Source organism: Dipodomys merriami, unplaced genomic scaffold, assembly GCF_024711535.1.
Source record: "Dipodomys merriami isolate MVZ:Mamm:240054 unplaced genomic scaffold, mDipMer1.0.p SCAF_128, whole genome shotgun sequence".
Lineage (NCBI taxonomy): Eukaryota > Metazoa > Chordata > Mammalia > Rodentia > Heteromyidae > Dipodomys > Dipodomys merriami.
In genome coordinates this window covers 1047599-1075066 of record NW_027202582.1, presented here as the reverse complement: position 1 = coordinate 1075066, position 27468 = coordinate 1047599, and the positions used below count along the sequence as shown (strand labels likewise).

At 58.6% G+C, this 27468-nt stretch overlaps 2 protein-coding genes across 3 annotated transcripts; one reads left to right on the top strand and one right to left on the bottom strand.

Moving 5' to 3' along the window:
- Window positions 1-504: 504 nt before the first annotated feature.
- Window positions 505-24118, bottom strand: LOC138824260 (1-phosphatidylinositol 4,5-bisphosphate phosphodiesterase beta-3). Of its 2 annotated transcripts, none has more exons than XM_070017978.1 (31): window positions 24072-24118; window positions 16041-16118; window positions 15685-15753; window positions 15457-15597; window positions 15217-15296; window positions 15077-15130; window positions 14912-14987; window positions 14699-14799; window positions 14013-14179; window positions 13791-13937; window positions 12434-12674; window positions 12229-12313; window positions 11956-12142; window positions 10446-10651; window positions 9915-10011; window positions 9751-9835; window positions 9383-9507; window positions 8779-8933; window positions 8524-8685; window positions 7253-7352; window positions 7056-7160; window positions 6785-6876; window positions 3084-3237; window positions 2957-2992; window positions 2629-2821; window positions 2089-2239; window positions 1924-2000; window positions 1713-1802; window positions 1566-1623; window positions 1175-1261; window positions 505-1100 (listed from the first exon to the last, which is right to left on the bottom strand). In XM_070017978.1, exons 2-31 carry the CDS (start codon window positions 16041-16043, stop codon window positions 897-899), a joined length of 3528 nt encoding a protein of 1175 aa, XP_069874079.1. In that variant the 5' UTR covers window positions 16044-16118; window positions 24072-24118; the 3' UTR covers window positions 505-896. The 2 variants fall into 2 exon arrangements, with proteins under 2 accessions (XP_069874079.1, XP_069874078.1); XM_070017977.1 differs by lacking the exon at window positions 24072-24118 and adding an exon at window positions 18876-19082.
- Window positions 24119-25048: 930 nt separating this feature from the next.
- On the top strand, window positions 25049-27191 carry LOC138824258 (protein phosphatase 1 regulatory subunit 14B). The gene is made up of 4 exons (XM_070017972.1): window positions 25049-25381; window positions 26398-26481; window positions 26714-26746; window positions 26842-27191. The coding sequence occupies exons 1-4, from the start codon at window positions 25124-25126 to the stop codon at window positions 26908-26910; spliced, it is 444 nt and encodes a 147-aa protein (XP_069874073.1). The 5' UTR covers window positions 25049-25123; the 3' UTR covers window positions 26911-27191.
- Window positions 27192-27468: the final 277 nt, after the last annotated feature.

Below are 27468 nucleotides of genomic sequence, written 5' to 3'. Positions count from 1 at the left end.
CAGAGTCACATCGTCTCCTTCACAGGGATGAGGGGGACACAAGGTGTGCTAATCTCCGCAATGCCTGGGACTATCCGCTTCCCTTCACCCAGGGGTCCTGGGTAGATCCCCTTTCCACAAATCTCTGAAAGCCCAGCTTCGGCCTACCCAACCCTGATACCGTCAACAGCCTGTGAGGCCCACAGAAGCCCCAGTGGATGATTCTGGGTGTTTGGGTCATATCAAGCAACAGGAAGGGGTCAGGAAGGCTTCCCGAAGCAGAGCCTGAGCCTCTGCCAAGGAGACCCATGAGAGCCTGGAAGGGAGGAGGGTGCTGGGGAGGAACAGCCAGAACCACTGCAAACCCTGGGCAAAGGGCTCAGATTCAAACCAGCGGCTCTGCTGGAGGTCTGGCTGCCATGCCACTGCCCATTTTGTACCTGAAGAACTTAAGGCCTCACAAGGAACAGCAGAGCCACACCTGGACCCAAAGTCCTCTTACCTTGAACCAAACTGCACACAGAATCCCTGAAATCCACTTTTATTTACGTAAAAAAAAAAAAAATCCCAAAAATGGAGAAGAAACGTGGTTCCCCCTGCGGCCCAGAGCTCTGGGTCTGCACCCAGCGCGCTGAGAAGCCAGGGGAACATGCCATGGGAGTATGCATGTCATGGGGGTTGTAGGATCCAACCAGGCCCCTTCTCTAGACTTGAGATTAGGAAGGAGGAGCTGGAAACTGGTGAGGCCCCAGAAAGATGAAAGAAGGGAGTTAGTGTGGGGCACTCACCCCAGGTTTAAAAAAATAAAAACTTCTAAAGGTAAAAAGTTTTAAAACAAAAAAAGAAGCATTAGTGTCTTCTCCAGCCCTCTTCCCAGAGCCCGCCCTGGCCCTGTGGCCACCTCTTGCTCAGCCAATTCAGAGGTGTGTGTTCTCCTCCTGGCTCTCCGAGTCAGCGCCGGACAGATGCCCGCTGCTCCCTGGCGCATGGCCGTTGCTGGCACAGGCCACTAGGGACCTGTCCCCCAGTCCTTCTGGCGTCTCGCCCAGCAGGCTCCTGCGGATCTCCTGGGGCAGCCTGGCCCGCTGCTCCTGACACTCCTGGGTCAGCTGGGCTAGCAGCTGCAGGAGGAGCACGGTGTCACAGAGGCCAGGCCAGGCAGCTCATGCCCACCAGCCTGCCTCTGGGGCCTCACCTTGGGCTCTTCTTCTGCCAGTTGCTGGAGGACCTGCTGCTGCCCAGCCACCAGGCGGTCATGCCGCTGCTTCTGCGCCTCCTCCAGCTGCAGGGATGGCAAGGGCTCAGCTGAGGGAGGCCCAGGGCCCGGGGGCCCTCACTGGCTAGGTACAAACCCAGTGGGTAAAGGCTCCCGGGGTTGTGAGAGGACCAGGCCTGAGGACTCTAAAGCCACAGGGCACTGCTGCCCACAGCTGGCTTTGCAATATGATACAAGTGCCTGGGGCTGCAGGCCTGGAGGAAGGCTCCGGAAGCCCTTTAAGGCCACATGGCACCGCCTCAGGCTCAGAGAGGGGTTCTGCTGACCAAAGGTAGTGGGTGGGGCTAGAGTCCCCAAGAGCCTCACTCACTCTACGGATGGAGTTGACCGATTCAGTGATATGCCTCCGGTTGATTTCTGTCAGCTCCCTGCGGGAGCAAGGAAGGGGGGGTTCAGTGCCCATGCACCCGCCCGGCCTCCCTGGCCCCCTAAGGGTTTCAGGCTCCAACACCCTTACGCCTCCTTCTTATGTTTCTCTCTCGACTTGGCCTCTGTAATGCTGTTGTGGCGTTTCCTATCCAGAATCTTCTGCAGCTCTTTCTTCTCCCTGCATCAGTCAGAACACAAAAAGGAGGTCAAGGGCAGAACTGGGGGGGGGTCCAATCCAACTGCCCTTCTCCAGCGACCAGGAGGCCCCACCCCACCCACAGGTGAGATCCTCTGCCTACCTTTCATTCATCTCCTTCAGTCTTTTGAATTGAGTTGTATGTGCATCCAGGACAATCTCCCTGAGTCGCTGCTGAGCCTGGAGACAAGAGGGAGCCAGTGGGTAAGAGGCGGAGGGCAGGGCTGTCTTGGCCAGCTCTCCCTGGCTGCCCCTCCCTGCTCCTCACCTGTCTCAGGTGCTCCAGCCTCCTTTCAGCCTCTGTGTCTGCCTGGGCCTCCCTCAGCTCAAGCAAGCTCTGCACCTGCCTGTTCTGGAACTCTCGATACTGCTTTGCCTCTTCCTCTTCCTTCACATCTTCCACATCAGTGGCTCCGCCCCTGTGGGAAGAACCTTCTGGGTGATGCTGGGTCCTTGGCAGGGAAGAGCAGTGCAGGCTGGCCCATCCCAGCCAGCCCCACCCACAAGGTGAGACATGCAAATCAGGAGGCATTATACAAATCAGGAGGCCGCTAGGGCCAGTAGCTGCACCGTTAGCTCCACACAGGTGATGGGGCTGGATCTGGCAACTGCTCCAGGGAGAAGACTTCAAAAGAGGTGTCACTCCCAGGGAAACAGGAGTGGGGACCGGGTGTGGAGACCGGATCCGCCCTCCTTGCACGGACACACCCCTCTGCCCTGTCACCTCGCACCCAGACTGCAAGCACACGTGCCTTCCAATGTTCTGGCCACACGCACAGCACGAGCCCAAGAGGCAAGGGACACTCACAGGACACCTGGCCCAGGCCGGCACCTGCCCTCGGCCCGTGCCTGGGCGAGGCCATCGAGCAAGCGGCGGGTGAGGGCCACGGCCTTCCGCTGGTGCTTCTTGTGGAGCTCCCGCAGGTCTCGATCCTGCCGGGCTCGCAGCTTCACGAGGGACTTGTGGGCCCGGAGCTCCTCCAGAGGGGTGGGAGCCACCTCTGCCAGGCAAGAGCAAAGGGAGGGGGGATGGGAGGGGGAGCCGGCCCCGCCCCACCAGGCCCCACCCACAACCCGGAGACACGATTGGGTGGCGCCCAGCGGTGGCCCCGCCCACAATGCGGCCCCGCCCCCACCTGAAAGGATGCTGGCGATGAGATCATCCCGCTGTCCTGGAAAGCAGAGTCCCAGTGAGCCTCTGGAGGATAAGGTGTTGGGGGACCCTCCCCTAGGCCCACCATGGCATGGCCCGGCGCCCTTTACCTGGGCTGCTGAGGGAGGTGTTGGTGGGGGAGGTGGCTGGCCCTGGGGGCCGGCGGGGGCTGGTGTCCAGTGGGCAAGGGGTGGGGTTCGAAGAGATCTGAGACCCCGCCTGCTGAGACTGGGACTCCTGGCTTGATTCTGGGCCAGCCTGAGCCTGTGGAGAAGAGAGTACAATATTCTTTCCAGAACCTTCCTCTGATTTTCCAGGGCTTCAATCATCCTTGCCAGTTCACTCAGCCCTTTGGGGGACTGGACTCCTCTATGACAAGGGCTATTTGGAACCTTCATGAGAGCAAAAAAGTGTAAAAGAAACACCTCGACATTGTGACACCAGACTCCCTGCCATGTGCTCAGGATCTTCCAGATGGTTCTAGAAAGGCTTGCCCAGCCTCTCAAGTCCTCTGGTATACTTCCACCCTTGCCCAGTCTCTCATCCTCCTTGCTGTGTGGCTTCTGATTAAATCAGCAAAGGAAGTGACCACAGACTGGGCGCCAGCCTCTCTGCCAGCAGCTCCTGGCAGCCTTAATTGCACTTGTCTCTTTCCTGGCTGCCACAGACCCCATGGGAACTGAGTCTGGCTGCATGTGTGGCTACACCTGTTTCTGACCCTTCCCCACAGAAGCCACCACCTCCTAATGGTTCCTGGGCCCCTACATTTGAAAGGCTTCCTGGCCACAAAGTGATTGGGAACCCTGAACCCCACTTAGAGCTGGAGAAATTCCAGTTCGGGTCAGCCCTGAACTCTCAGTGCAAATGGGAGGGTTTTTTTTGTTTTGTTTTTGTTTTGGGGGGGTCCGGCCGTGGGGCCTGAACTCTGGGCCTCGGCGCTGTCCCTCAGCTCTTCAGCTCAAGGTTAGCGCTCTACCACTTGAGCCACAGCACCACTTCCGGCTTTTTTCTTTTTTGCTTATGTGATGCTGAGGAATCGAACCCAGGGCCTCAGGCATGCAAGGCAAGCGCTCTACCACTGAGCCACCTTCCCAGCCCAATAAACAGGAAGATCAATTTCTTTTTCTTTTCTTTTCTTTTTTTCTTTTTTTTGGTTGGTTGTGGGGCTTGAACTCAAATGGGAGGTTTTTTTAATCTCCTTAAGAGCCCAAGGCCCCAAGGTGTAGCTCAGTGGTACAGTACATGCCTGGCATATGTGAGGAGGCCCGGGTTTAATCCTCAGAATAAAAAAGTTAAAATAAATGCTGGGTACCAGTGGCTCACGCCTGTAATCCTAGCTACTCAGGAGGCTGAGATCTGAGGATTGTGGTACGAAGCCAGAAGCCAGCCCCAGCAGGAAAGTCCATTAAATTCCTATCTCCAATAAACCACTAGAAAACCAGAAGTGGCGCTGTGGCTCAAGTGGTAGAGTGCTCAACTTGAGCTGAAGAGCTGAAAGACCGCACCCAAGCCCAGAGTTCAAGCCCCGAGACCAAAAAAAAAAAAAAAAAAAGATTTAACTTGTAGCCGGGTACCAGTAACTCACACCTGTAATCCTAGCTACTCAGGAGGCTGAGATTGGAGGATCACAGTTAAAAGCCAGCCCAGGCAAGAAAGTCTGTAATTAACCACTAGGAAACTGGAAGTGGAGCTGTGGCTCAAAGTGCTAGAGCATTAACCCTGAGGCTGAGGTCAAGCCATATGATTGATCAAAAACAATCTCACGTTGGCCTGGCAGATGTTCCACTGTTCAAGCCATCATGTCCTCAGTCCTTTTTGCTTTATTTTCAAATAGGGTCTTGCTTCCTCCATTCCCAGACCTGAACCACAATCTTCCTATTTGCTTTTGCTGTAGCTGGGATGTCAGGTACAGAACTCCACGCCCAGCTTTTACAGCTGCAATGTAGATCTCACAAACTTTTTGCTTAGGATGGCTTTGAACCACAATCTCCCCTCTTAGCTTCTTCTTCTTCTTCTTCATTTTTTTTGGCTGGTCATGGGGCCTGAACTCTGGGCCTGGACGCTGTCCCTCAGCTCAAGGCTAGCGCTCTACCATTTGAGCCACAGTGTCACTTCTGGCTTTATCTGCTTATGTGGTGCTGAGGAATTGAGCCAAGGGCCTCATGCATGCAAGGCAAGCACTCTACCACTGAGCCACCTTCCCAGCTCATGGACATTATTTTGAAAATGAACTATACAACTTGTGGGTGGGGACAGAAGGGAAAAACTGGGAGAATGAAAGGGTGTCAATGTCCAAAGAAATGAACTTATTGCCTGACTTGTGAATTGGTAACCCCAGGGTTGGGAAGGTGTCTTAGTGGTAGAGTGCTCGCCTAGCATGCAGAAGTCCTGGGTTGGATTCCTCAGTACCACATAAACAGAAAAAGCCAGGAGTGGCGCTGTGGCTCAAGTGGTAGAATGCTAGCCTTAAGCAATAATAAAAGCTCCAGAAGCCGGGCGCTGGTGGCTCACGCCTGTAATCCTAGCTACTCAGGAGGCTGAGATCTGAGGATTGAGGTTCAAAGCCAGCCCGGGCAGGAAAGACCGTGAGACTCCTATCTCCAATAAACCACCAGAAAAACCGGAAGTGGCGCTGTAGCTCAAGTGGTAGAGTGCTCGCCTTGAGCTGAGGAGCTGACAGCACCCAAGCCCAGAGTTCAAGCCCCATGACCGACAAAAAAAAAAAAAAAAAAAACTCCAGCAGGTGCTAGTGACTCACACCTGTAATCCTAGCTACTCAGGAGGCTAAGATCTGAGGATCATGGTTCAAAGCCAGTCCATCAGGAAAGTCTGTGAGACTCTTCTCTCCAATTAACTATCAGAAAACTAGAAGTGGAGCTGTGGCTGAAGTGGTGGAGAGCTTGCCTTGGTCTGAAAAGCTGACAGACAGCACCCAGCCCAGAGTTCAAGCCCCATGACCAAAAAAAAAAAAAAAAAAAAAAAAAAGCTCAAGGGCAGTGCCCAAGGCTCTAAATTCAAGCTCCAGAACTGGCAAACATAAATAAATAAAATTATAATAATTAAAAAAAAAAAAAAGGGGCTGGGAAGGTGGCTCAGTGGTAGAGCGCTTGTCTTGCATGCCTGAGGCCCTGGGTTCGATTCCTCAGCACCACATAAGCAAAAAGAAAAAAGCTGGAAGTGGTGTTGTGGTTCAAGTGGTAGAGTGCTCGCCTTGAGCTGAAGAGCTGAGGGACAGCGCCCAGGCCCAGAGTTCAGGCCCCACGACGGGACCAAAAAATAAATAAAAAATAAATAAATAAAATAACATAAAAGAAAAGAAAAGAAATTCCACAGCCATTAAACCTACTGAACCAAAGCAGCAGAAACCTTGGTCCATTGCTGGACGCCAGGCCGCTTTGAGCGGAGTCCCTGACATGAGCAGCCCATCGTCTCAGTGTCCCATATCTGCAGGGGAGATGGCAGGAGCAAAACAGGGGCTGGGGACAGAGCTCCCACTAGCCTGGGACTGGGAAGGAGCTGGGCCCTTGAGCATTCCTTTGGCTTTATTTTCTGGTTGAATGAGAGACTCCAGGAACGGGGAACAGGCCCTCCAGGCAGAGGATAGGTGGTGAATACATGAAGTTTTGGAATTTGCAGTAGACACTGAAGAGCTGAGCTTGGGGAAGGCAGCCAGAGACCTGGGCTGGGCAGCCAGGATGACACAGATGAGACAACCTTTCCCACCGCACGTACCCCCAGCCTACCTCAGCGATGCCCCGGCCCCCAGTCCCCAGGAAGCCTTGATAGGTGTATCCCATGCACACGCGCTCACCTCGCTCTCCCCAATGAGGGCGGCCAGCTGCTTGGCCCGCTGGTCCATCAGGCTGACGTGTTTGATGGGGTTGATCAGGGCCTCTGCATAGTCTGGGAGAGCAGAGCACAGGAGATGAGCCCAGACCCAGCACCCTCTCCCTCCCCCCTCCCCTCCCCCCCCGCCCCCCTGCCCGGCCAGGGCTTTGGCTTCAATGAAACCCAGACACTGCCTGGTTACCATCCTGAACTAGGGCCAGTGGTCTCAGCCTCCCTCACCCGCCCGCGCTCACCCTGGTGGTCGTCGGGGATGTAGTCCGAGGCCTCAGTGTAGATGAGCAGGGCTGGCAGGCAGAGCGGCTGGTTGGCTTCGTTTCTCAGGCAGACGTAGTGGTACCCTGGGTGGGGAGAGGCAAGGTCAGCTGAGCCCGGACACCCTCCACCCCCCACCCCCCACCCCCGCCCCGAATGACTCAGCACCCGCACTCACCTGAGCGGATGGCAGCGACAGGCAAGACCCGGTGCCCGACGAATCTGCCACCTTCCTCAAATGCTGCCACGCGAAGCGAAGCCAGAGTGGGCAGCACTACCTGGGGGCCCAGACGGTGCTGTCACAGAAGGAGCTACAGCCACAAGGGCCACCAAGGCCTCGGCACAGGCACAGGCAGGCTGACCCAGGCTAACCGTGGGCCACTGTTGGCCCCACGCGGCTGGCTGACCCCCACCTCCACAGCCCAATAGAGGGCAGTGGTCACCAGGTCCTGAGACAAGCACAGGCAGACTGAACCCTCAGGGCCACCGTAGCACAGGTCAGGTCCTCACCTGACCTACCACCTCAGCAACTTTAGGGTGGCTCACAGGCCTGTAATCCTAGCCACTCAGGAGGCTGCGGTCTGAGGATCGCAGGTCCATGCCAGTCCGGGCACTCTTTTTTTTTTTTTTTTTTTTTTTTGGGGGGTCCGGTCATGGGGCCTGAACTCTGGGCCTGGGCGCTGTCCCTCAGCTCAAGGCTAGCGTTCTACCACTTGAGCCACAGCGCCACTTCCGGCTTTTTTCTTTTTGCTTATGTGGTGCTGAGGAATCGAACCCAGGGCCTCGAGCATGCAAGGCAAGTGCTCTACCACTGAGCCACCTTCCCAGCCCATTCCGGGCACTCTTAACTAGCCAGCAAAGAGCTAGAAGTGAGCGGGGCACTGGTGGCTCACGCCTTGTAATCCTAGCTACTCAGGAGGCTGCGATTGGAGGATCATGGTTGGAAGCCAGCTCACGTAGGAAAGTCTGTAAAACTCTTATTTCCAATTAACCAGCAAAAGAAAAAAAAAACAAAGTGGTGCTGTGGCTCAAGTGGTAGGGCACCAGCCTTGAGCCAAAGCTCAGAGACAGCACTCAGGGCCTGAGTTTAAGCCCAAGGACTGGCACCAAATATACGTATATGTGTGGAGGGGGGTGCGCGCGCGTGCGCATGTGTGCACTGTGAATCTGGTAAACATTTCTTGGTTCTGGACCAGGCTGTGAGTGTTCGCCTGGCCTGTGTGGGACCATGGAGGAGGAGGAGGGAGCTTGGGGCTGCGGTGCCCGGCAAGCACATCCTGCCTTGAGACTGGGACTCCTCACTGTGGGGAGCAGCAGGAACCCCCACTTTCTCCCTTGTGGTCTCTCCTTCTCAGAAGAGGCAGGAAAGCCAAGCCTGCCACTGGGACACACCATGTCCCTGCCTCCTGGAGCCCAGCAGCTCGGCCATGGGGCGCGGCGCCCACTCACCTTGGGGAAGTCGAAGGGCTCCTCGTCCCACACGGGGTTGAATGAGTTCCCCTGTGAGGTCCGTGTGCGGTATTTGCGCCGCGTGTCCACTGGGAGACCAAACATATCCACCTCCACGTAGATGCCCACCTTCCTGTCGGACAGGAACTGCCCCGAGATCACCTGGGGGCGTCCAAGGTGGGTGAGGCGCTCCGTCTCACCCTGAGGATGCCCCTGGCTGGGGACGGCCCTGGCCTATGCCCTCTCAAGCCCCACCTTGACCCGCAGGGCATTGGCCACAATGCCATCCACGATGACCTCGGTGAAGGGGTCGAAGGTCTTGTCCGGCCGCCTCATGAACTCGGGCTTGAGCAAGTACCCACTACGCCCATTGTACTCAAATACACCTGCGTTGAGCTGCATGGGCACGTCTGGAGGTGACATGAGCAGGGCAAAGGTCAATCAGGGGCCAAGTGAGGTCAGGAGTCAGGTAGGACAGTGCTATGCAAGGGGTGAGCCAGGAATCATCAGGGGTCAGGTAGAGTCCAAGGCCCAGAGTCAGGGTAGACTCAAATGGTTCAAGGGCCTAGATTCAGGGTCAGTCTGGATCTGGGTTTGGATTTAGGATCTGGGATTAAATAGCATAAAGAGGTCAGTAGAATAGTGCCAGGAATGGTGGTACATGCCTATAATCCCAGCTACTGAAGAGGCAAAGGTAAGAGGATTGTGGTCTGAGGCCAGCCTTGGACAAAAGCAACACAAAAGGCCTTTGGGGTTGTGACTCTGGTTGCTGAGCTAGTGTGAAGGCTCTGAGCTCAATCCCCAGTCACATCAAAACCAGAGAAATCGGGAAGACAGGAAGACAGGGGCCCGGGCTCACCCAGGGTCTGGAAGTTGAGCGCAACAAGCTGGCAGCCCACGTTCCAGAAGAGCTGGGGCATGTAGTTGGACGAGTCTACCCGGGTGCCCTTGGGGTAGATGCGGCTCAGCTGCTGCTTGTTGTATCTGGAGTTGGCAGTCAGGGCCACACGGGTGCCAGTCCTCCCCTCTGCGGGCCTCTACTCCCACCATGAGCCCGGCCTCCATCCCTCTGCCCCTCCATCGAACCAGGCATCTAAGGCATGCAAATCCTGACCAAGCCTGGGGCCAGGTTCTGCAGGGCAGGCCCTTCTGCAAATGGCTTAAGTGGGCTCAGAACTCCAGAGGCTCCAGGCCCCGCACCCTACCCCCAGCGACTGGAAAAGATACTCCACAAACTCCAGGGGGCTCTTGGTCAGCTGCTCCATGGCCTTGGTCTCCACAAAGGACGACATCTCAAAGCACTTGTTCCTCTCTGGGGTGGGCAGAAGGAAGGTGTGAAGCCTGGCAGGACTCCACAGGGCCAGCCCTGCCAGTCACCCAGCCACACTCACTTCGAGCAGCCTCGAAGGACTTGAACTTGACAGGTTCAATGTAGTTGACAAGAGTTGACATCTCCTCAGTGGCATTCACCTCACTGCTGGCCGTGCCCTGCAGTCCCCAAAGCAGAGTCAGCTGCCAAAGATGTTCCCTCACCAGTCTCTTCCTCCTGTACTCTGGCCCTGCCTCGGGGCCTTAGCACATGCTACTCCTACTTCCTCTGCTTGGTCTACTCCATCCTCCCTGCCCTCTCCTCCAGTTCTATGCCCTAACTCGCCCCTCCCTGACCTACATCGTGAGCATCAATGCTTATTTTCCGGTCTGCTTGTTTATTTTTGGTAGGACTGTAGTTTGAACTCAAGATCCTCAAGCTTTCTAGGCAGGTGCTATTCTCCATGCTTGTTTCTTGCAATCTCTTACACACAGACCAAACATGGAGGGTAGGGTAACATCTATCTAGTCCACAGCCAGACTCAGTGCCCAGCACCATGCCTGACCCCTAGTGGCGCTCAGCTCCCCTCCATGAACCTGCTTGTGGTTCTGACCTCATCTGTGGTTGGCTTTTTGGGGTCTGTTGATTCCTCCTCTTCTTCCTCTTCCTCGTCATCTTCACGGTCTGCAGGTCCAAGAACATCAGGGCCCCGGGGCAGGCTCTCCTCACCTAGGGACTTCTGGGGCTCCAGTCTGGGCTTCTCCAGCCCCATCTCTTCCCCATTGCTCAGGCCTGGGCAGCTGTCAGAGCTGGGGGACCCTAAAACGGGGGGGGGGGGAATCACAACGCATCAGCGGTCAGGGGTTAGGATCACACATTAAATCCCAAAGAAAAAAGCCCCAGGGTTTCGGGGCCAGGGGAACATTTAGGATGGCTTGGGAAGAGATAGGGATCAGAATTGGATAGCATTAACATCAGTGGTAGTTCAGGGGTCACAAGTCAAAGGTAAGAATCTGAGTTCTATAGACCAGGGAGGTAGGAGGGTGGCTCAAAGAACAGGGGCACAGTGGCTTTGACAGCAACATCAGGGTAACTGTGGACAGGATGAGATTCAAGGTCAGGCAGAGCCATTCCCAATAGGAGACTATACAAGGTGAGCAGAGGTCAGTCATGGAAGAGGGACCACCAGAGTGGTAGGACAAAAGCTAGCTGGTGCTGGTGGCTCACGTCTATCATCCTACCTACTCAGGAGGCTAAGATCTGAGGATAATGGTTCAAAGCCAGCCCAGGCAGGAAAGTCCATGAGACTTTTTTTTGGGTCCGGTCGTGGGGCCTGAACTCTGGGCCTGGGCGCTGTCCCTCAGCTCTTCAGCTCAAGGCTAGCACTCTACCACTTAAGCCACAGTGCCACTTCCGGCTTTTTTTTTTTTCTGCTTATGTGGTGCTGAGGAATCAAACCCAGGGCCTCAAGCATGCAAGGCAAGCACTCTACCACTGAGCCACCTTCCCAGCCCTCCATGAGACTCTTATCCCCAATTAACCACCAGAAAACTGGAAGTGGTGCTGTGGCTCAAAGTGGTAGAATGCTAGCCTTCGACAAAAGAACTCAGGGACAGTGCCCAGGCCGAGTTCAAGCCCCACGACCAACAAATAAAAGAAAGAAAGAAAGGAAGGAAGGAAGGAAGAAAGAAAGAAAGAAAGAAAGAAAGAAAGAAAGAAAGAAAGAAAGAAAGAAAGAAAGAAAGAAAGAAAGGAAGGAAGGAAGGAAGGAAGGAAGCAAGCAAGCAAGCAAGCAAGCAAGCAAGCAAGCAAGCAAGCAAGCTGAAATTAAAATGCCCTGGGTGGGTAGAGTGTGTCAGAGTCAGGGAACTGCTCAGGGACCTGAAGATTCCACCCAGAGTGTGGGGTGTGGTGCACTGAGGTCAGAAGTCAGAACTCAGATCCCTGCCCAGGGCGGGGAAGGAGGCTCTGGGCAAAGGGAAAACAAGGTCAAGGAGTTTCGAGTTCAATGGAGCCAAGCTCAACTGGGGCTTCCTAATCTGTGTGCCGGGGGTCAGGGGTGAGAGGTCATGCCCAGTGCAGGCTGGAGGCTGGGGAAGGTCACAGCGGAGCCCTGGCCATACCGAGCTGGGGCGAGGAGGGCTCGGTGGCGGCGGAGCCTTCGCTCAGTGCCGAGTTGCTCTGCTCCAGCGGCCGCTTGCGCACGGAGCTGCCCGGGACACCGGTGCTGGGCCGGTGTCGCTTCTTGTTCTTCACCAGGATGCGGCCCATCAGGTCTTGGGGGCTGGGCAGGGGGACCCCCGGGGCCAGCTGGACAGGAGTAGACAGGTTGGGACCTGCTGAGGAACCCCACTCCCCCGCCCTGAGTGCCCCACCCCAGCACTGAGCCCCTATACCGGGTACTTGTCCAGGGGGTCAATGAGCAACGCGTCCCCAAAGATGGAGCGACAGTACTCGGCCATCTTGGCCTGCTGCTTCGCCCTGCGGGGCCAAGGCCAGAGGTCAGAGGTCACCCAAGAGAGCATGGGGGAGGGCTGGGTCAGCCCCCCCCCCCAGTATGAGGTCTCTGGGCGGCCGGGGCCGGGGCCGGGGCCCACTCACGAGTCCACGTGGTTCTCGAAGGAGAGAATGACGGGGTAGGGCGAGGTCTTGAAGGCGGTCTCGGCGATGGCCTCCAGCACGTCTCGCAGGGGCACCTCGGTGGTCATGGTGAAGCCATGGGTGATGAAGGGCTCCTCTTCGGGGGGCCGCCCCTTCCACACGTCCAGCTCCACACAGCGGCAGCCCCACAGCAGCGCCTGGCGGTACATCTCCACCGACGAGGTCCCAGCCAGCTGCCCGGCTGCGGGCAGAGCCACATCACCATCACCACAGGGCAGGGCCCGGGCGGGGGGGGGGAGGGGGGGGGAGATCCAGGCCCAGCTGGGGACACACAGTCCTGCCTCTTACTGTGTGCCTGTAGTATTTCTCCCAGGAGCCTCTGGGACAGGGCTCCATCCCGCCTCCTGGCCTTGTGTCTACCCTAGACGGCACTTTGGCAGACATCTGCCAGTGCTTGTAGCCACGTTCCTTCCTCTTCTGGGGTTCATCTTCTCTCAACTAAAGCACTCAGCCCCCACCTCCCCACTAGCCTGAATGGAGGGTCTCCTGCCCACCCTCATAGCTGCCCAGTACCTCACCAACACCTCCCTGTCTCCTCGACCCTGGAACAGCTTTACCACCCCATGGCTGGGGTTTGAGGGCCCCCTCCCTACCTCCAGTCTACTCTCCACCGAGCACCTGGCATCCTTCTAGAAGACACCAGGTCACGTGCCTTCCCTTCCCTTCTTTGTCCCTGCCTCCATGCTACGCCCCTCCACGCCCCAGCCCCAGCCCGGGGGGAGGGGGGGGCCCCCTCGCCCTCCTTGCCTCGTGTTTCTTTTCCTTTCTGCACTGAGGATCAAAGCCAGGGCCCCACTCATGCCAGGCACGCGCTGTACCACTGAGCTACACCCCAACCCTTCCTGCTTTGTTTCTTTTCCACACTTCTAGCTCCAGCTTTCTGCTGATTAGCTGAAGATGAGACTCTCGGATTTGTTTGCCTAGGCTGGCTCTGAACCGCCACTTTCAGATCTCAGCCTCTTGAGCGGCTAGGGTTACAGGAGTGAGCTACCAGCATTCCACCTTGTTCTGCCTCTTAAAACCAACAAGCAATCCTTGGCCAGACGTCCAAAAAGGCTGTTCCTCCGGGCCCCCAGCTGTGATGGGCTGAGCCCCATCCTGAGGCATCTTCTCTCGCCCGTGTCCCTGGGACATGGCCCATGGAGACACTCGCTCTCCAGACGGACTGCTCCCCCCCTACTTCCCCAACACTGGCCAATAAATGCAAACATTGAGCTGGAAGAACCGTGCCCCCAAAAGGAGGTAGCACAAAGACTCTAGGGTGGAGAGGTTGAGGGCACCGCGCCCCTGCGCCCACCTGTGAGGTAGGTGTTGTGAGAGGAGTTGATGAAGTAGGAGCTCAGCGGCTGAGTCATGTCCATGCTCAGATCCAGGGCCTCCAGCGGCAAGATGCCGTTCTCCTCCCCACCCAGGTAGCGGCTGAAACCCTCCATAGACATCTGGTCTGGGGTGGGGGCATGAACAGGTCAGCTAGGCCCTTTCCTGCCCATCCCTACCCGCCCAGCCCCACAGCGCTCACCGCGCTCCAGGAATTGCTGGTTAGGCTCATACTTCTCGATGAGCTGCCGGGCCTGTGAGGGCCGCAGGGGTGGGTAGAGAACCTCATTCAGTCTTGGGTCCCTTTGCTTCTGGTTGATGAAGTCCATGAGCTGCTCCAGGGTCAGGTATGGCTTGCCCTTGGCGCCTCTGAAGGAGGGCCAGATGCCACGTCAGGCCACGCCCACGCCCCACCCTCACCCTGGGAGAGGAAGACCAAGGCCCGGGGCCTCTGCGGATGGTACTCAGGGCAAATTCCTATCCCCTCTGGGCCCCAAGTTCACTATCGGCACCCCCCTGGCCACCCAGTATTAGAGCAGCAGATAAGGCTGGCATGGACTTTAGCTTTGGAAACAGCTAAACACCCACCCTATTGCCCACCCTCAGCTCCAGCCTGCCTGCTGCATGGGCTCAGAAAGTCCCAAAATGCCCCTGGACCCCTGGGTTCTCATCTGTTGGGTGGGCTGAGGAAACCACCCTTGGCAAAGAGGGTCTAGGGCTGCCCTTCACAGAGCTGGAGACCAGGGCTCTGAGTGTGGGCACATCTCAGCAGGTCTCCTTCTTTCCCCTCGGTGCTCGGGGACTTGCAGACAGCACCCCCTCTTGCTGAGTTAGAGGCTGACTGGGCAGAGGCCAGCCATGGGAGGCCAGGGCAGGGGGCTGCCTCACATCTCCAGCAGGATCTTGTCAATGTCTGGCCGCAGACACAGCTTGTTCAAGAACCGCTCAAAGATTTCCAAGGAAAACTCATCAGGCCGAATGGACTCACTCTGGGGGTGAGAAGCGTGGAGTGAGAACCCGGGGGCCAGCAGCGAGACCCAGAGAAATGTGGACCCCCAGGCCACCCTGCCAGTCCCTGCCCCCTGTCCCTGCCCTACACACCCGGTTGAAATTGAGACCACAGGATTCCAGCGCCGTCTCCACCCGCTTCTTGTCTGCTGAGAACATCTTCAGGATGCTGAAGTGGGTGGGAGGGGTCAGGGTCAATGGGGAGGTCAAAGGTCAGGGCCTGAGAGGAGCTGCTAAGGAGGGCAAAGGGATGCTCACTTCTTGACTGGAATCCGTCCATCCTGGTTCACCTGCAGCTTTAGTTTTGTGTATCTGGGGAGTCAGGTGTGGGGGTCACAGATGGAGTAGAACCCCTTGAATCCCCACCATCCCCCACGGTAGGGCGGTCGGAAGCTCACGCTTTACGCAGGAAGGTATTCCGAGAGGCGTTCTGAGCCAGGATGTTCATAGCCAGCTTAAACAGCTCCTCAGACCAGACCTGGGAAGGGACCCAGTACACAGGGGGAGGTGAAGAGGGGACCGCGGGGCTGCCAGAACCCTCACCCAGAACCAGGTTTGCTCCCCAGTAAGTCAGAGAACAGCCTAGAAGGCAGCATCAGCGAATGAGGCAGTGAGTGACCCCCCCAGCCCAGGCCAACCTTCACTGTGTCATCCTGCACCGCCATGAAGTTCAAGAAAGTGGTGTTCACCGGGTCCGGCCCGGCCACCACAGTCATCAGCTTCTCCTCCAGCCGGGCATCTGGGCCCCCAAAGCCCAGCACTTCCCGAATCTTGGGGTCCTGGGTGGTGAGAGCAGGGATGAGGTGGGGTGGGTGTCCTGTCCCCCCACTGCCTTGCTCCCCCCAGTGCCAGGTCCCATCGCTCACCTTGGGCAGGCGAGCATAGCGGCCCGTCCGAGTGTCCCTGATTGAACTGATGTCCAGTGTGTCCACCTCCTGGGGAACACAGCAGCCAATACAGGGGTTCTGAGAAGCTGCAGGTGAAGAGTAGGCGCCTCCCCCCTCCCAGCTCTCCATCCAAGCTAGGGAGTGGCCAGCCCCTGGCTGTGGCCCCAGACTCAGCCCCCACCCATAGCACTTCCTGTCTGGGGAGCCCGGGAGAGCTTTGGCCAGCAGCTTCCCCCCCCCCATCTCCCCCTCCAGGGCAGGAGGAGGGCAGGGAAAGGGTCTGCAGCAGGGGCCCAGGTCCCTGTTGTGCAAGCTGTACCGGTAACCACTCTCACCATGTTGGGTCCTGTCCAGTATAAAAAGAAGCCATTGGGGTCCACGCGCAGGGTCACCAGGTTCCGACTGGAGGCCTCCTGGGGACAGTACAGGACAACAGGGCTCAGGAGGAAAAGGCTTGGGTAGGCAGCCTTGGCCCCTGGACCCCCACTAGTGATCCACCCAAGAGCCAAAAGGCAATCTCATCCGGCCTACAGGTCCTCCTCAGACAAGGCCTCGTCCTCAGAGTGACCTTCAGCGTTCTGGCCCCAAGGTCCCTCCCAGCCTCACCTCCTCTGTCCTAAGATTCTGTCACATGGGCCACTCACCACCTTTTCCCCAGCTCCCAGCTCTGCCACCTTCATTAATATCTATGGTAAAATACTTGTTCCTATCCCGAGTAGCTCACGCCTGTAATGGTAGCTACTCAGAAGGCTGAGGCCTGAAGATCGCTGTTCAAAGCCAGCCGGGGCAGGAAAGTCTACGAGACTCTAATCTCCAATCAACCACCAAAAAGCCAGAAGTGGAGCAGAGGCTCAGGTAATCGAGTACGAACCTTGCGCAAAAGAAAGCCAGGGACAACGCCCAGGCCCAGAGTTCAAACTCTAGGACTGGCATACATATACAAAAAAAAAAGTTCCTTTTTTACCTGTAGTGATTCCCGCACCCCTACTCCCATCTCAGTGTCCACACAAGGACTGAGAGCGCTGGTCTCTTTCAGATTGTTTGTAAAATGCAACTGGGATCTGGAAGTCTCCCCTCCATTGTCAGGTCCCCTCAGGACCTGACAATGACAGGCCAGTCACACCCAATCTGCCCTGCACCTCAGGGGACCCTCACAGACTCTGGTCCTAACTGCATCTTACAAAAGCCACGGTACCCCAGAAGGACTGGGCAATACACACCTTCTTTCCCTAAACTGATCTGCGACCCCCTGGCAGCTAGGGCAGGGAGGCCACCCCAGGTGACTCAGAACCAAGAGCCAAGGGGATGTCATTAGGGCAGAAGATCAGTGGGGACTGGGGTGTCCAAGTGGCCAGGGACATCTCCTTCCATCCAGAAGAGGACCCCACCTCAGGTGAGAGGCCATTCAACATACAAAGGCTTCTGACCCCATGGCTCCATCCTGTGTGCTAACCACCTGAGAGGTGTGTCTTGTTGTCATCCCGTTTGCCTCAGGAGGAAACTGAGGCAAAGAGTGACTCTGGCTGGCCAAAGGTCAAAAAGAGGAGCCAGAGGCAGGTGTGGCATGGCATGCGAGTGATCCTAATGCTTAGGAGGCTAAAACAAGAGGAGGAAAAGTCAGAGGCTGCAGCATAGCAAGACATTCTCTCACACAACAACAAAAGGGGAGAGAGCCAGGGTTGGTAGACAGTAGAGTTCCAGGGTCCTGTGATCTGTGCAGTGGGAGCCCAGGCCCCACCTGCAGGAGTCCAGCTCCTGACCTCAGCCACAACCCCAACAGTGGGGCCAGGCTAAGAACCACACTCCAGACCTCAGTTTCCTCTTCTCGAGAATGGGGATTACACCAGCCCCGCCCACTGCAGGCTCTGCTTTCAGGAGAAGGCAACTGATCAGAGTACAGGAGACAGGAGGACCCCAAACCTTTAGTTAGGGATGCATAGTCCTCCCCCAGGGAATCCTGGGGATTCCCAACCCTTCTCCATGCTTGCTGAGGGCCCCCAGTAGTGTGATTGGGGGTACAGTTTTATGGGTACTACCCCCAGGGCCTCCATGGTCTCTCCTCAGGGGTCTGGCCACCAAAGACAGCAGGCCCTGGCTCTCTGGTCTCAAGCCCTGATCAGCACCCCCACCCCACCCCAGGGCCTCTCCTGCTTCCCACTTCCTTATTTGGGTTTATCACACTGGAAGGAAAAGGAGAAACTTTTCCCTTCAGGCCGGCCTAGGAGAAACGGGGGGGCTCCTCGGCACCCGTGATTCCTAGGCACCCCCCAGCCCGCACACCTGCCACTCAGGCCACGCCCCCAGTCCCTCCCTCCAGCTCCCACGCCTGCCCCACCCAGCCGGAAAGGAACCCAGCGTCTTCCAGGCCTGTGGCCTGACTGGGAAGGAACAGCCAGGCAGTTCGGCCGCCCCGCCGGGTGGAGGCCCAGGGGAGGAGGGGCCCCAAGGGCAGAGGAGGGGACTGTTTGAAAACGTGGGTGGGGCCCAGGATCGGGATGGGAGCCGCAGGTGGGCATCTGGGCATCAGGACATCTGGAAGTTCAAGGGGGCAGAGCAAGGAGAAAAGGGGGGGGGGTAGGATTTATTGGGGTTCGAAGTCCTGAAGCTAAGGAGTGGGGAGCAAAGTTCCCGGAGGTAGAGGAACTTGGGGGGGGCAGTCTCCACTAGGGGGTGACTGGTGCTCCCACCTGAGTCAGAAGCAGGGTGCAGGGGTGCCGGCCGGAGAGGGTGAGAAGTGATGAATGGAAGAGGACGGTTCAGGCCACGGCACTGGGAGAAGGGGGGGCCGCGGCTCCCACCCGGGACGAGGGGTCCCTGGGCCGGCTGGGGAGTCCAGCGCCCCACTAGGGTCAGCGGACCTGACCGGGATCGATCGGGAATCAGAACCGGTCTGATCAGGGAGGGGTGGGTGAAGGCGTTGGAAAGGAGGGGGGACGGGGTTTATTGGGGTTCAAAGTCTCGCGCCAAGGAGTGGAGAGGCCAATTTATCAGAGCCGAGGGACGGGGCTGGGGGGGACAAAGTCTTTCCTTACCGGGACGACCGGGGACAAGTTTCCGGAGCGCCCCTGAGCGGCGATGGGGGGGCGCCGCGGGAAGCCGGGGCTGGAGCGAGGATCCCCGGCCCCGGGCGCCCCGGAACCCGGGCGGCGCGGGGGTCCCGCCGCACTCACCTCGTCCCATTTGATGAACTTACTCCCGCGCCGCAGGGTCTCCACCACGGTGGGCGGCTCCAGCTGCAGCGCGTGGACGCCGGGCCTGGCGCCCGCCATGGCCGAGCCGCGGACGGCTCGGGGACCCTCGGAGCCCCGACGGGGACGGACGGCGCCGCAGCTGCCCTGGCGCGGCCCGCTCCGGCCCCGCGGCGTCAGCGCCCGCCCGCCAGTGTCCGGGACCGACCGGAGACTCGGGGCCGGGCCCCGCCCCCGCCCCGCCGCGCCCCGCCCCGCCCCGCCGGGCGGTGCCGCCCCTTCCCAGCGCAGCCCGGCCCGCCCGCCCCCCGCGGCGGCGCCCCCTGGCGGGCGGGGCGGCCACTGCAGCCCGGGCGGGCGGCGACGCTGCCCAGGAAAACCGGGCTGGTGTGGGCGTCTCCCAGGACCTCGGTCTGCGGGGGGGATCGGGGCCAGGGGAAGGCAGCTGGGGTCACGGGGCCGCGGGGTGCAGCTGGTGGTGCGGATCGAGGCTGCCGGCGGCGGGCCAGCCCTCGGCGGAGGGCTGGGAGTGCAGAGGGCAGAGGTCTCGGTGGCAGGCAGGGCGGGACGCCCCGTTCCTGCGGCCCTTCTCTACGCCCCCTGCGCCCCCCACCCACCCACTACATCCCAGTCTGCCTCCTGGGCTGCAGCTCGGTCCTTCCTCCCATACAGCACTTAGCCCGCCACGGCACCTTCCTCCCGCAGCCTGGCGGCCCTCCTCCTCCTCCCTCCCCAGCCCTGGGATGCCAGACACCTGCCACCCCTGCTCCCCCTTTTGAAGACCCACACATCCCAGTCTCCCAGGGCTAGCCCTCCTTCTTGGGCGGCTGGCCCCATGACCACAGCCTGTCTCTCGAGGCCTCTTGACTGAACACGGCGAGGTTGAAGGCTGGTCGTTTGCCCAGGGAGGCCAGACGCCTCCTGGGTGTCCCCAAAGGAGGGGCTCTGCAGCGGCTGGCCCACAGCAGGTGCCCTGGAATCTTCATTCCAGTGACGCCGGGAGGAGGGGAGGAGGAGGAAGGCGCGTGGCCATTGGGATGGATGGGGACTGCAGCCCCTCCCGCAGGGCTTGGCTGGGGGGGGCTCCTGCCTGGGGGCCCCTGTGGGAGCCCCCCCAATACAGAGGCGGCAGCAGCAGCAGGTTTAAAGTAGAACTCATCCAGAGGGGCCAGCCAAGTCACCTAGAAACCCAGAAAGAGTTGGAGCTGGTTCTGGGGGAGGAGGGGGGTCAGCCTAGGATTGCTGCCCTATAGGCCTGTATGCCCCAGGCTCTGAGACCTCAGGGGGAACCTTGCCTGACACCGGCTTTCCTCCAGATCCCCAGGTGCCCGCCGACAAACTCAGTGAAACTCCCTGCCCTCTGAGGCCCTTGCCTTTGTCTGGCCTGCTCCACTGGAGGCCCAAAAGAAAGGAAGGGACTTGCCCAAGGTCACATAGCTTCCTGCAAGGATTCTGACCCGCTTTCGGACTTCCTGCCTCCAATTCCTTACACATCTTTCTTTGTACTCTCCATCCTTTCTCCCCAGGGCCACAATAGTGACCCCCTCAGAGAACCAGGGACCACCCAACCTCATTGGGAGAACCCAACCATGTAGCATACAGGTTGGCCTCTACCCCCTGGATTGCGACTCCAGTGTTTTTGACTGCAGAACCCAGTGTTGCCGGGCCTCAATCACTAGGGGATCTCAGAGGATGAAATAAGCACTTGGATGGGTGGTGGCTCTTCAGGCTTGGTGACTCAAAAGGAACAGTGTCACCATGGAAGCATCAGGGAAGAAGGAAGAAAGGGAAGGGGTCAGCTGCAGAGCAGAGAAGCCGAGGGCCAGGGCTGAGGCAAACAGGCCTGAGTCTTGGACCCTAGGCCTTAGGCAAGAGGCAGCAAGCCAACAGCTCCTTGGAAAACAGAATGGGAGCTGATTGCTAGGCCAGGGCCTCTTCTCCCCCCCCCCCCTCCCACTCCCAGTCTGAGTCTCCTGAGAGCAACCACCCCCCCCCACACACCCCATTAGAGGCCTCCTTCCTCCTGGACACATTCTTCACCCTGGTAATGGTAATGGGTTTCTCGGCAAGCAAGCAGTAATGGTGGAAAGAAGGCAGTTCTTCCGGCCTCTACCCTCGATTAAGGGAGCAGTCTAGGCCCACGGGACCCTCCCCAGGGCCCCTGCTGCGGGCAGCCTGAGCTGCACTCTGGTGGGAGGGGGCCTGCAACAGGAGGGGTGGGGCTCCGAGGCCACAGCCTGAGGCTGGAAGGATGAGGAAGCAGCCCCAGGAGGACTCACAGACCAGCAAGCGCAGGGATACAGGCGCCAGAGCACTGCGGCCCCCTAGCCACAAAGTCAGGATAATCGGCTTCGTGGTAGGGACTTGGCATAGGTGAGGGAACTCGCCCAACTCAATCTCAGCCTGGTGGACAAAAATCAGGATTTGAACCCAGACCCTCTCCACCAAGGCCAGGGTGTGCTGTGTCAGGCAGCCCTGCCTTCAAGAAGACTGCGACCAGCACTCCCAGGTGTGCTCCTGAGAGCCTCCTTACACTTGGACTGAAGAAGGTCAGTGCTGGGGAATGGAGTTCTTCCAGGCTGCAAGCCCAGCTCCCATAGGGAGGGTAATATTACAGGTCATTCAAACATGCCACCAATCCAGGAGCATCCCCAAGACTAAAATCCAGGCTGAGGCTCTGAATGAACTGCCCTGCCCTGGTGGGGAGAAGCAGAGCACAGAGGGGAACTCAGACTTGGGTAAAATGACTCTCCTATCAGGCCAGGCTTGGAGCAGGAGCTGGGCTCTGGATGGACAGGGCCTGCCTGACAGGGGTAAGCCTCGGCCTTCCCTGGTCCTGCAGACTCACCAAAGGGAGACGGAGACTAAGGCCAAAGGATGGCGTCTAGGAGGAAAGGAGTTTCAGCTTCCTCTGCACTGATCCCTGGAAACCTGCACCCTTCCTCCCCCCCAGCTCCCCCGGCACCCCATTCACAGCCTGTGTCTTTTCCGTGGAAGCTCTCCAATTACGGAGTGAAGGGAGGAACTTAAAACAATAGCTTTTTAAGCCTAGGCCAATCCCTACCCTTCTCTAAACCCCACCTGCTCAGAGAAGCTTCTCTCTCCAGCATCCGGAGACAAGGCAGGGGCCAGGACTAACTGCTTCTGGGAACCTGAGATCCTCTTCGGGATTGTGAGAGGTGAGTATGCTGGCCGTGGAAACAGCCCAGCTAGAGCTGTACAACGTTGTTGGGTGAGTGGGGGTTGGAAGAAGCAGAAACCCTGTGTGAGTGGAGGTGAGTCACGCAGGACCTCAAAATCTCAGCTCCCCGTTTAGCCCTGTGACTTAACCTACTTGGTGTCGTAATCAAACTTCCTATGAATTTCCCTCTACCTTCTGAGGAAGCCATTCATGCATTCTTTCTTTCACTCAGTCATTGGTTTCACTGATAGAATGGGGCCTTGAGCTGTGGCTCTGGCAGTTAGGGGTTCTGCTGGAGCCTGGCGATTTCTTTTTCTTTTTTGTCAGTCAGGGAGCTTGAACTCAGGGTCTGGGCACTGTCCCCCAAGCTTCTTTTGCTCAAGGCGAGAGCTTTACCACTTGAGCCACAGCGTCACTTCCGGCTTTTTCTGCTTATGTGGTGCTGAGGAATCAAACCCAGGGCTTCATGCATGCTGGGCAAGCAATTCTACCACTGAGCCACCTTCCCAGACTGCCAGGAGATTTCTTAATGTATGTAGATTTGAGGAGGCAGAGGCTGACCTGGGAATTTTGGTCTGCACAGCTCTGGACTAGAAGCTAGCAGTCTAGAATTGAGGGGACAATAAAGGAACAAATGAGACAATTTAAAGATGCAGAAAATCAGAAGGATAAATTGGAAGACATAGCCGGCTTAAGAGAGGTGTGCAGGGCAGAATCATTGTTGGGGAAGAGCTGAGGCAGAGGAAGCCCAAGCCCCAGGCTGGAACTGACCCAGTGAGTGTGGCATGCGGCCTTCCGGCTGTGCCTTCCCCTAACTGACTTTTTATAAAGCAGTTTATTCCATTTTGCATTTTGTGTGTGAATGCTGAGGCAGAATGACTCTACATCTTGTTTATGCAAGTAAACAACCACCATCTGTCCAGCGCCAGGCAAGAAGAGGCAGAGACCAATAAATAACTTATTTATGCAAATAAGAGACTACTACTTATAAGCTTATCAAATTAAATCTAGAACACATGGACACTTGGTATATTTAAAACCATATCAGATGCCAGGCCCTGGTGCCTCATGCTTGTAATCCTAGCTACTCAAGAGGCTGAGATCTGAGGATCAAGGTTCAAAACTAGCCCAAGAAAGGAAGTCCTGTGACTCTTATCGCAATTAGCCACCAAAAAGCCAGAAGTGGAGGTGTGGCTCAAATGGTAGAGCACCAGCATTGAGCAGAAAACAGATTCCTGATCTTGAGGTTGAGCCCCAGTACTGGCACTGATAGAAAGAAAGAAAGAAAGAAAGAAAGAAAGAAAGAAAGAAAGAAAGAAAGAAAGAAAGAAAGAAAGAAAGAAAGAAAGAAAGAAAAAGGAAAAACCAGAGACATGATCACACGGTGCAAGCACTTTACCTGGGTCACAGAAATGAAGGAGCATCCTGTGACTGGCACCTAGCCAGGGACACAGAGACCCGCATTACCCCACCACCACCACCTTTCTCACTCATCACCAGCCCCATCGAGGATGCTGGCCACAGTGAAGGACCTGTGCTCAAGTCCCTAGACTCCAGCTTGTCACCTAGGCCTTCATCTGGCAAGTCTCAGCTGCTGACACCTCCGTGCCTGCCTGGTTCCCGGAACTTCTGACCTGGCACTCTACAGAGTGTTTTTCTTGCATTTATAGCAGCTTTCTGCGCTGCCTTCAGCACAGAACCCTGGACCTCGGAGCCTCTTTAGCCTTTTTGGAGCTATACTGTAACCTGCACGTATTCTTATGTGACTGTCCCGTGTGACCCGACACTATTAGTAATTAAGATTAGAATAAAAGAACCTGTGATTGGCAGTGGCCCTGAGTGTCTGGTGAATTAAAGCTAACGGAAACGGCGGAGGCTGGTGAGTTTATTGTGATTTCCGTGGATTCTGTCTGCCGTGTGTGCGCGTGGCGGACACAGCTGCTCTGGACGGTGGAGGTCCACACCAGCGATCGCTCGGGGTCAGATGCTATTATTACCTTTATTATCACGAGTCCAGGCTTCCCCGTCTGCGGTCGGAGTTTCCTCCTCCGGCTAGGGTCGGGTTGCCGGCGGCCAGGGCAGCGCCCAATCCAGCCCCAAGTTGGCGCTTCCCGGCTCTCGGGCGAGGGGTGGCTCGGACTACATTTCCCACAATTCCCAGCCCGCCGCCATCTCGGCCGGTGGGCGGTGGCGGGCTCGGGTCGGGGCCCTGGGAGCCCGCTCCGCGCGCCCCCATCCGGGTCTCTCCGTAGGGGGCATGGGCGGAACCCGCCCCTCCCGGCGAGAATCCCCCCCACACACACACACCCCGGGCTTCGGGCACCCTGGACGGCGCCGGCCCGCCTCCCCACGCCTCGATCCCCGCGGAGCCTGGTCCACGTGTTGGTCGGCGCGGAGAAGCACGCGCGCCCCTCGCCGGCCACAAGGTCGGGGGACCCAGCCATCAGGGTTCCCCCACGCCTCCTCCCCCGGCCCCCGCTCCGCCCCACGCATGGGAGGCCCCCCGGCTCCCGTCCCAGGGAAGACAGAGGAGGACTTGGGTCTCGACGGGCGCACAAACCCCGGAGTGGGGCGCCTCGGACACGCGGGCTCGGGGCCTGGAGGTTACGCTGGGGTGACGGGGTGCGGCCAGCCCGGCCGGGACCCTCAGCCCCCGTGCGGGGGGCGGGGCGGCGGCGAGGGGCGCGCGGCGGGGCTGGCCCTTTAAGGGGGTGTGGTCGAGGGGCGGGGGAAGAAAGCGAGACAGAGAAAGCGGCTTCGGCGGCGGCGGCGCGGCGGCGGCTCGGGCGGCGGCCGCGGGGGACAAAGGGCGGGCGGATCGGGGAGGGGGCGGGGCGCGGCCAGGCCAGGCCCGGGGGCTCCGCAGGCTGCAGCTGCCCCCGGGCGCCCCCGCCGCCGCCCGAGCCGCGGAGCCGCACGGAGCGGAGCTCCAGCGCACACCCGAGCGAGCGGGCGAGCGGGGCGGGCGGCCCGGAGCCGGCCGGCGGGCGTCCGGGAGGCGGCGGCGCAGGGAGGGGCCCGGCGCGCGCACGTGGCCCCGGCGGCCGCCATGGCGGACAGCGGCCCCGCGGGGGGCGCGGCGTTGGCAGCCCCGGCTCCCGGGCCGGGCGGTGGCGGCCCCGGGCCCCGCGTGTACTTTCAGAGCCCCCCCGGGGCCGCAGGTGAAGGCCCGGGCGGAGCGGACGACGAGGGCCCGGTGAGGCGGCAGGGGAAGGTCACCGTCAAGTACGACCGCAAGGAGCTGCGGAAGCGCCTCAACCTGGAGGAGTGGATCCTGGAGCAGCTCACGCGCCTCTACGACTGCCAGGTGCGCCCCCCGCCCCGCCCCGCCCCGCCCCGGCGCCCCGGCCCGAGGCCGCCGGTCACCCCCGCTCCGCACGCCCCGCCCCCCAGTGTGTGCTCTGTCTGGTCGAGCCTCAGCCCCAGCCTCGCTGTCCCGACCCCGCTCTCCCAGCAGTGCTCAGGTCAAGCCTGCTGTCCTCCAGACTTCCCCCAAGGGATAGCAGGCGAGGGCCGCCTCAGCCGTGGACCGAGTTCTGTCTAGCGTGCCTAGCGCCAGCTAGTTTAGACAGCAGTAAAAAAGCACCGTGGACTGGTTGGCGAGGGGAACCTTAAAGCGTCTGGGTTATTGTTTAATGGGCTAGCCTGAACTCCATTTTAGTGTGGGCAGGTTAGCCCGCTCTGTGGGATCAGGTCCTCCACCCAGTGACTCCTGGTTTGCTCAGATGGTGACTCAGGGCCCCCGGGGGCAGGGTGGAGGGAGGAGTGGGCTTGCCTCGCGCTACCCTGCCTAGCCTGGCCCTGGAATGCTGCTAGCCCCGAACTGGGTAGCTGTCCCCTGGGGGGAGGGGTGGTGGGCGCCCCCTCCCTCCCCAAAGCTTGGGCTCTTTGTTTCCCCTTTACCAGGCCTGGGTCCTTCCCCCTGACCCCTCACCCTTCACTTCCTCCTCACTCCCAGGAAGCTGTGACAGGTGTTTGGGGGAGGGGGCTTTGATGAGCTGGGACAGCTGGCCTCACTAGTGTACTGTGAGATGGGGGGCCCGGATGTTGGGGAGATACATCTGCTGGGTTCGCAGCCCAAGGTCCTCAGTTCTGGTTGTCTGGCACCCTGGGTGCCCACTGGCAGGGACAGGAAGCCCTCCCCCCCCCCCATTGGGCAATTTGCCTTGGCACAGGCCTGGTCTGTTTTCCTTCCCAGAGCAGCTGTCATCTGCTGGGCAAAGAGGGCTGGGCTGGGCTTGAGGTAGGCAGGGAACTCAGCCCAAGAGCCCTTCTGAGTACCGGGTCCTGACTCAGGCTTTGTCAACCCTCTCTCTACTCCAGGAAGAGGAGATCCCAGAGCTGGAGATCGATGTGGACGAACTCCTAGACATGGAGAGCGATGATACCCGGGCTGCCAGGGTCAAGGTGAAGTGTCTGGGCCTGGAAGCACTGCCCCTTGGAGGCGCAAGGCCTGTAGGCAGCCTTTGGTGCGGGTCAGCCAGCTGTGGGGCCTCGGGCCTCGGCCTCTCCCTTCAAAATAGGAGGTTGATGTTACACAAGTCTGTCCCCAGTGTTCAAGTTCCTTGGAGTGGGGATAGTTGATCTGTGGGCCCCATTCGTGAGAAGTTACCGTGTACTTTTCTCCCCGTCCTACCAGGAGCTGTTGGTTGACTGTTACAAACCCACTGAGGTAAGTGGTTTCCCCAGAGGGTGGTGGCCAGGTGAGCCACACTCTCCCCTGTCATCTTGGGGTCTAGTCTCCCTAACAGCCTCTTCTTTGTCTAGGCCTTCATCTCTGGCCTGCTGGACAAGATCCGGGGCATGCAGAAGCTGAGCACACCCCAGAAGAAGTAGGGGTCCCTGACCCAGGTGAACCGGATGGCGGCTCCCACAGGACAATCGCTGCCCCCTGACCTCGTAGCAACAGCAATACCAGGGAACCCTGCAGCCAGGCCTGGTGCTTTGAGCAGGGCTCCCTCTGTGCCCCTGGCCTAGGGGCGTCTTCCCTTGCCCCCTCAGTTTTCCACTTTTGGGGTTTTTTATTGTTATTAAACTGATGGGACTTTTTGTGTTTTTATATTGACTCTGCGGCGCGGGCCCTTTAATAAAAGTAGGATATGCCTTTGAGCAGCTCACAGGCTTGGCTGGTCTTTTAGGGGGGACACGCTGCTTTACACATGCTGCCAGCTCAACTTCTCCCCAGGTGACTGCAGGCCTTCCTGAGGGCCGTGTAGCCATGACGATAGCCCAGCACCGGCTCCCAGACCAAGCTTTTGAAGTGGCTGGGGAGCTGGGGGTGCAGTGATGTTGTTGGCAGGCTTGAACAGTCCTGATTCCCTCTGGCCAAGGATTGCCATACCGTCAGGAAGCGAGAGGGGAGGCTGGAACTTGGGGGGGGGGGAGGGGAAGGAA

Excerpts from the sequence above, each read along its gene's own strand:
- LOC138824260 (XM_070017977.1), bottom strand. The coding sequence starts at position 18,974 with ATGGCGGGCGCCAGGCCCGGCGTCCACGCGCTGCAGCTGGAGCCGCCC. Across the intron at positions 12,675-13,790 it reads TCACAACACCTACCTCACAG|CCGGGCAGCTGGCTGGGACC; the intron begins GTGGGCGCAGGG and ends CTCTGCCCGCAG. Across the intron at positions 3,238-6,784 it reads CCCTCATTGGGGAGAGCGAG|GCTCAGGCTGGCCCAGAATC; the intron begins GTGAGCGCGTGT and ends TCTTCTCCACAG.
- LOC138824258 (XM_070017972.1), top strand. The coding sequence starts at position 25,124 with ATGGCGGACAGCGGCCCCGCGGGGGGCGCGGCGTTGGCAGCCCCGGCT. Across the intron at positions 26,482-26,713 it reads CCCGGGCTGCCAGGGTCAAG|GAGCTGTTGGTTGACTGTTA; the intron begins GTGAAGTGTCTG and ends CCGTCCTACCAG. Across the intron at positions 26,747-26,841 it reads ACTGTTACAAACCCACTGAG|GCCTTCATCTCTGGCCTGCT; the intron begins GTAAGTGGTTTC and ends TTCTTTGTCTAG.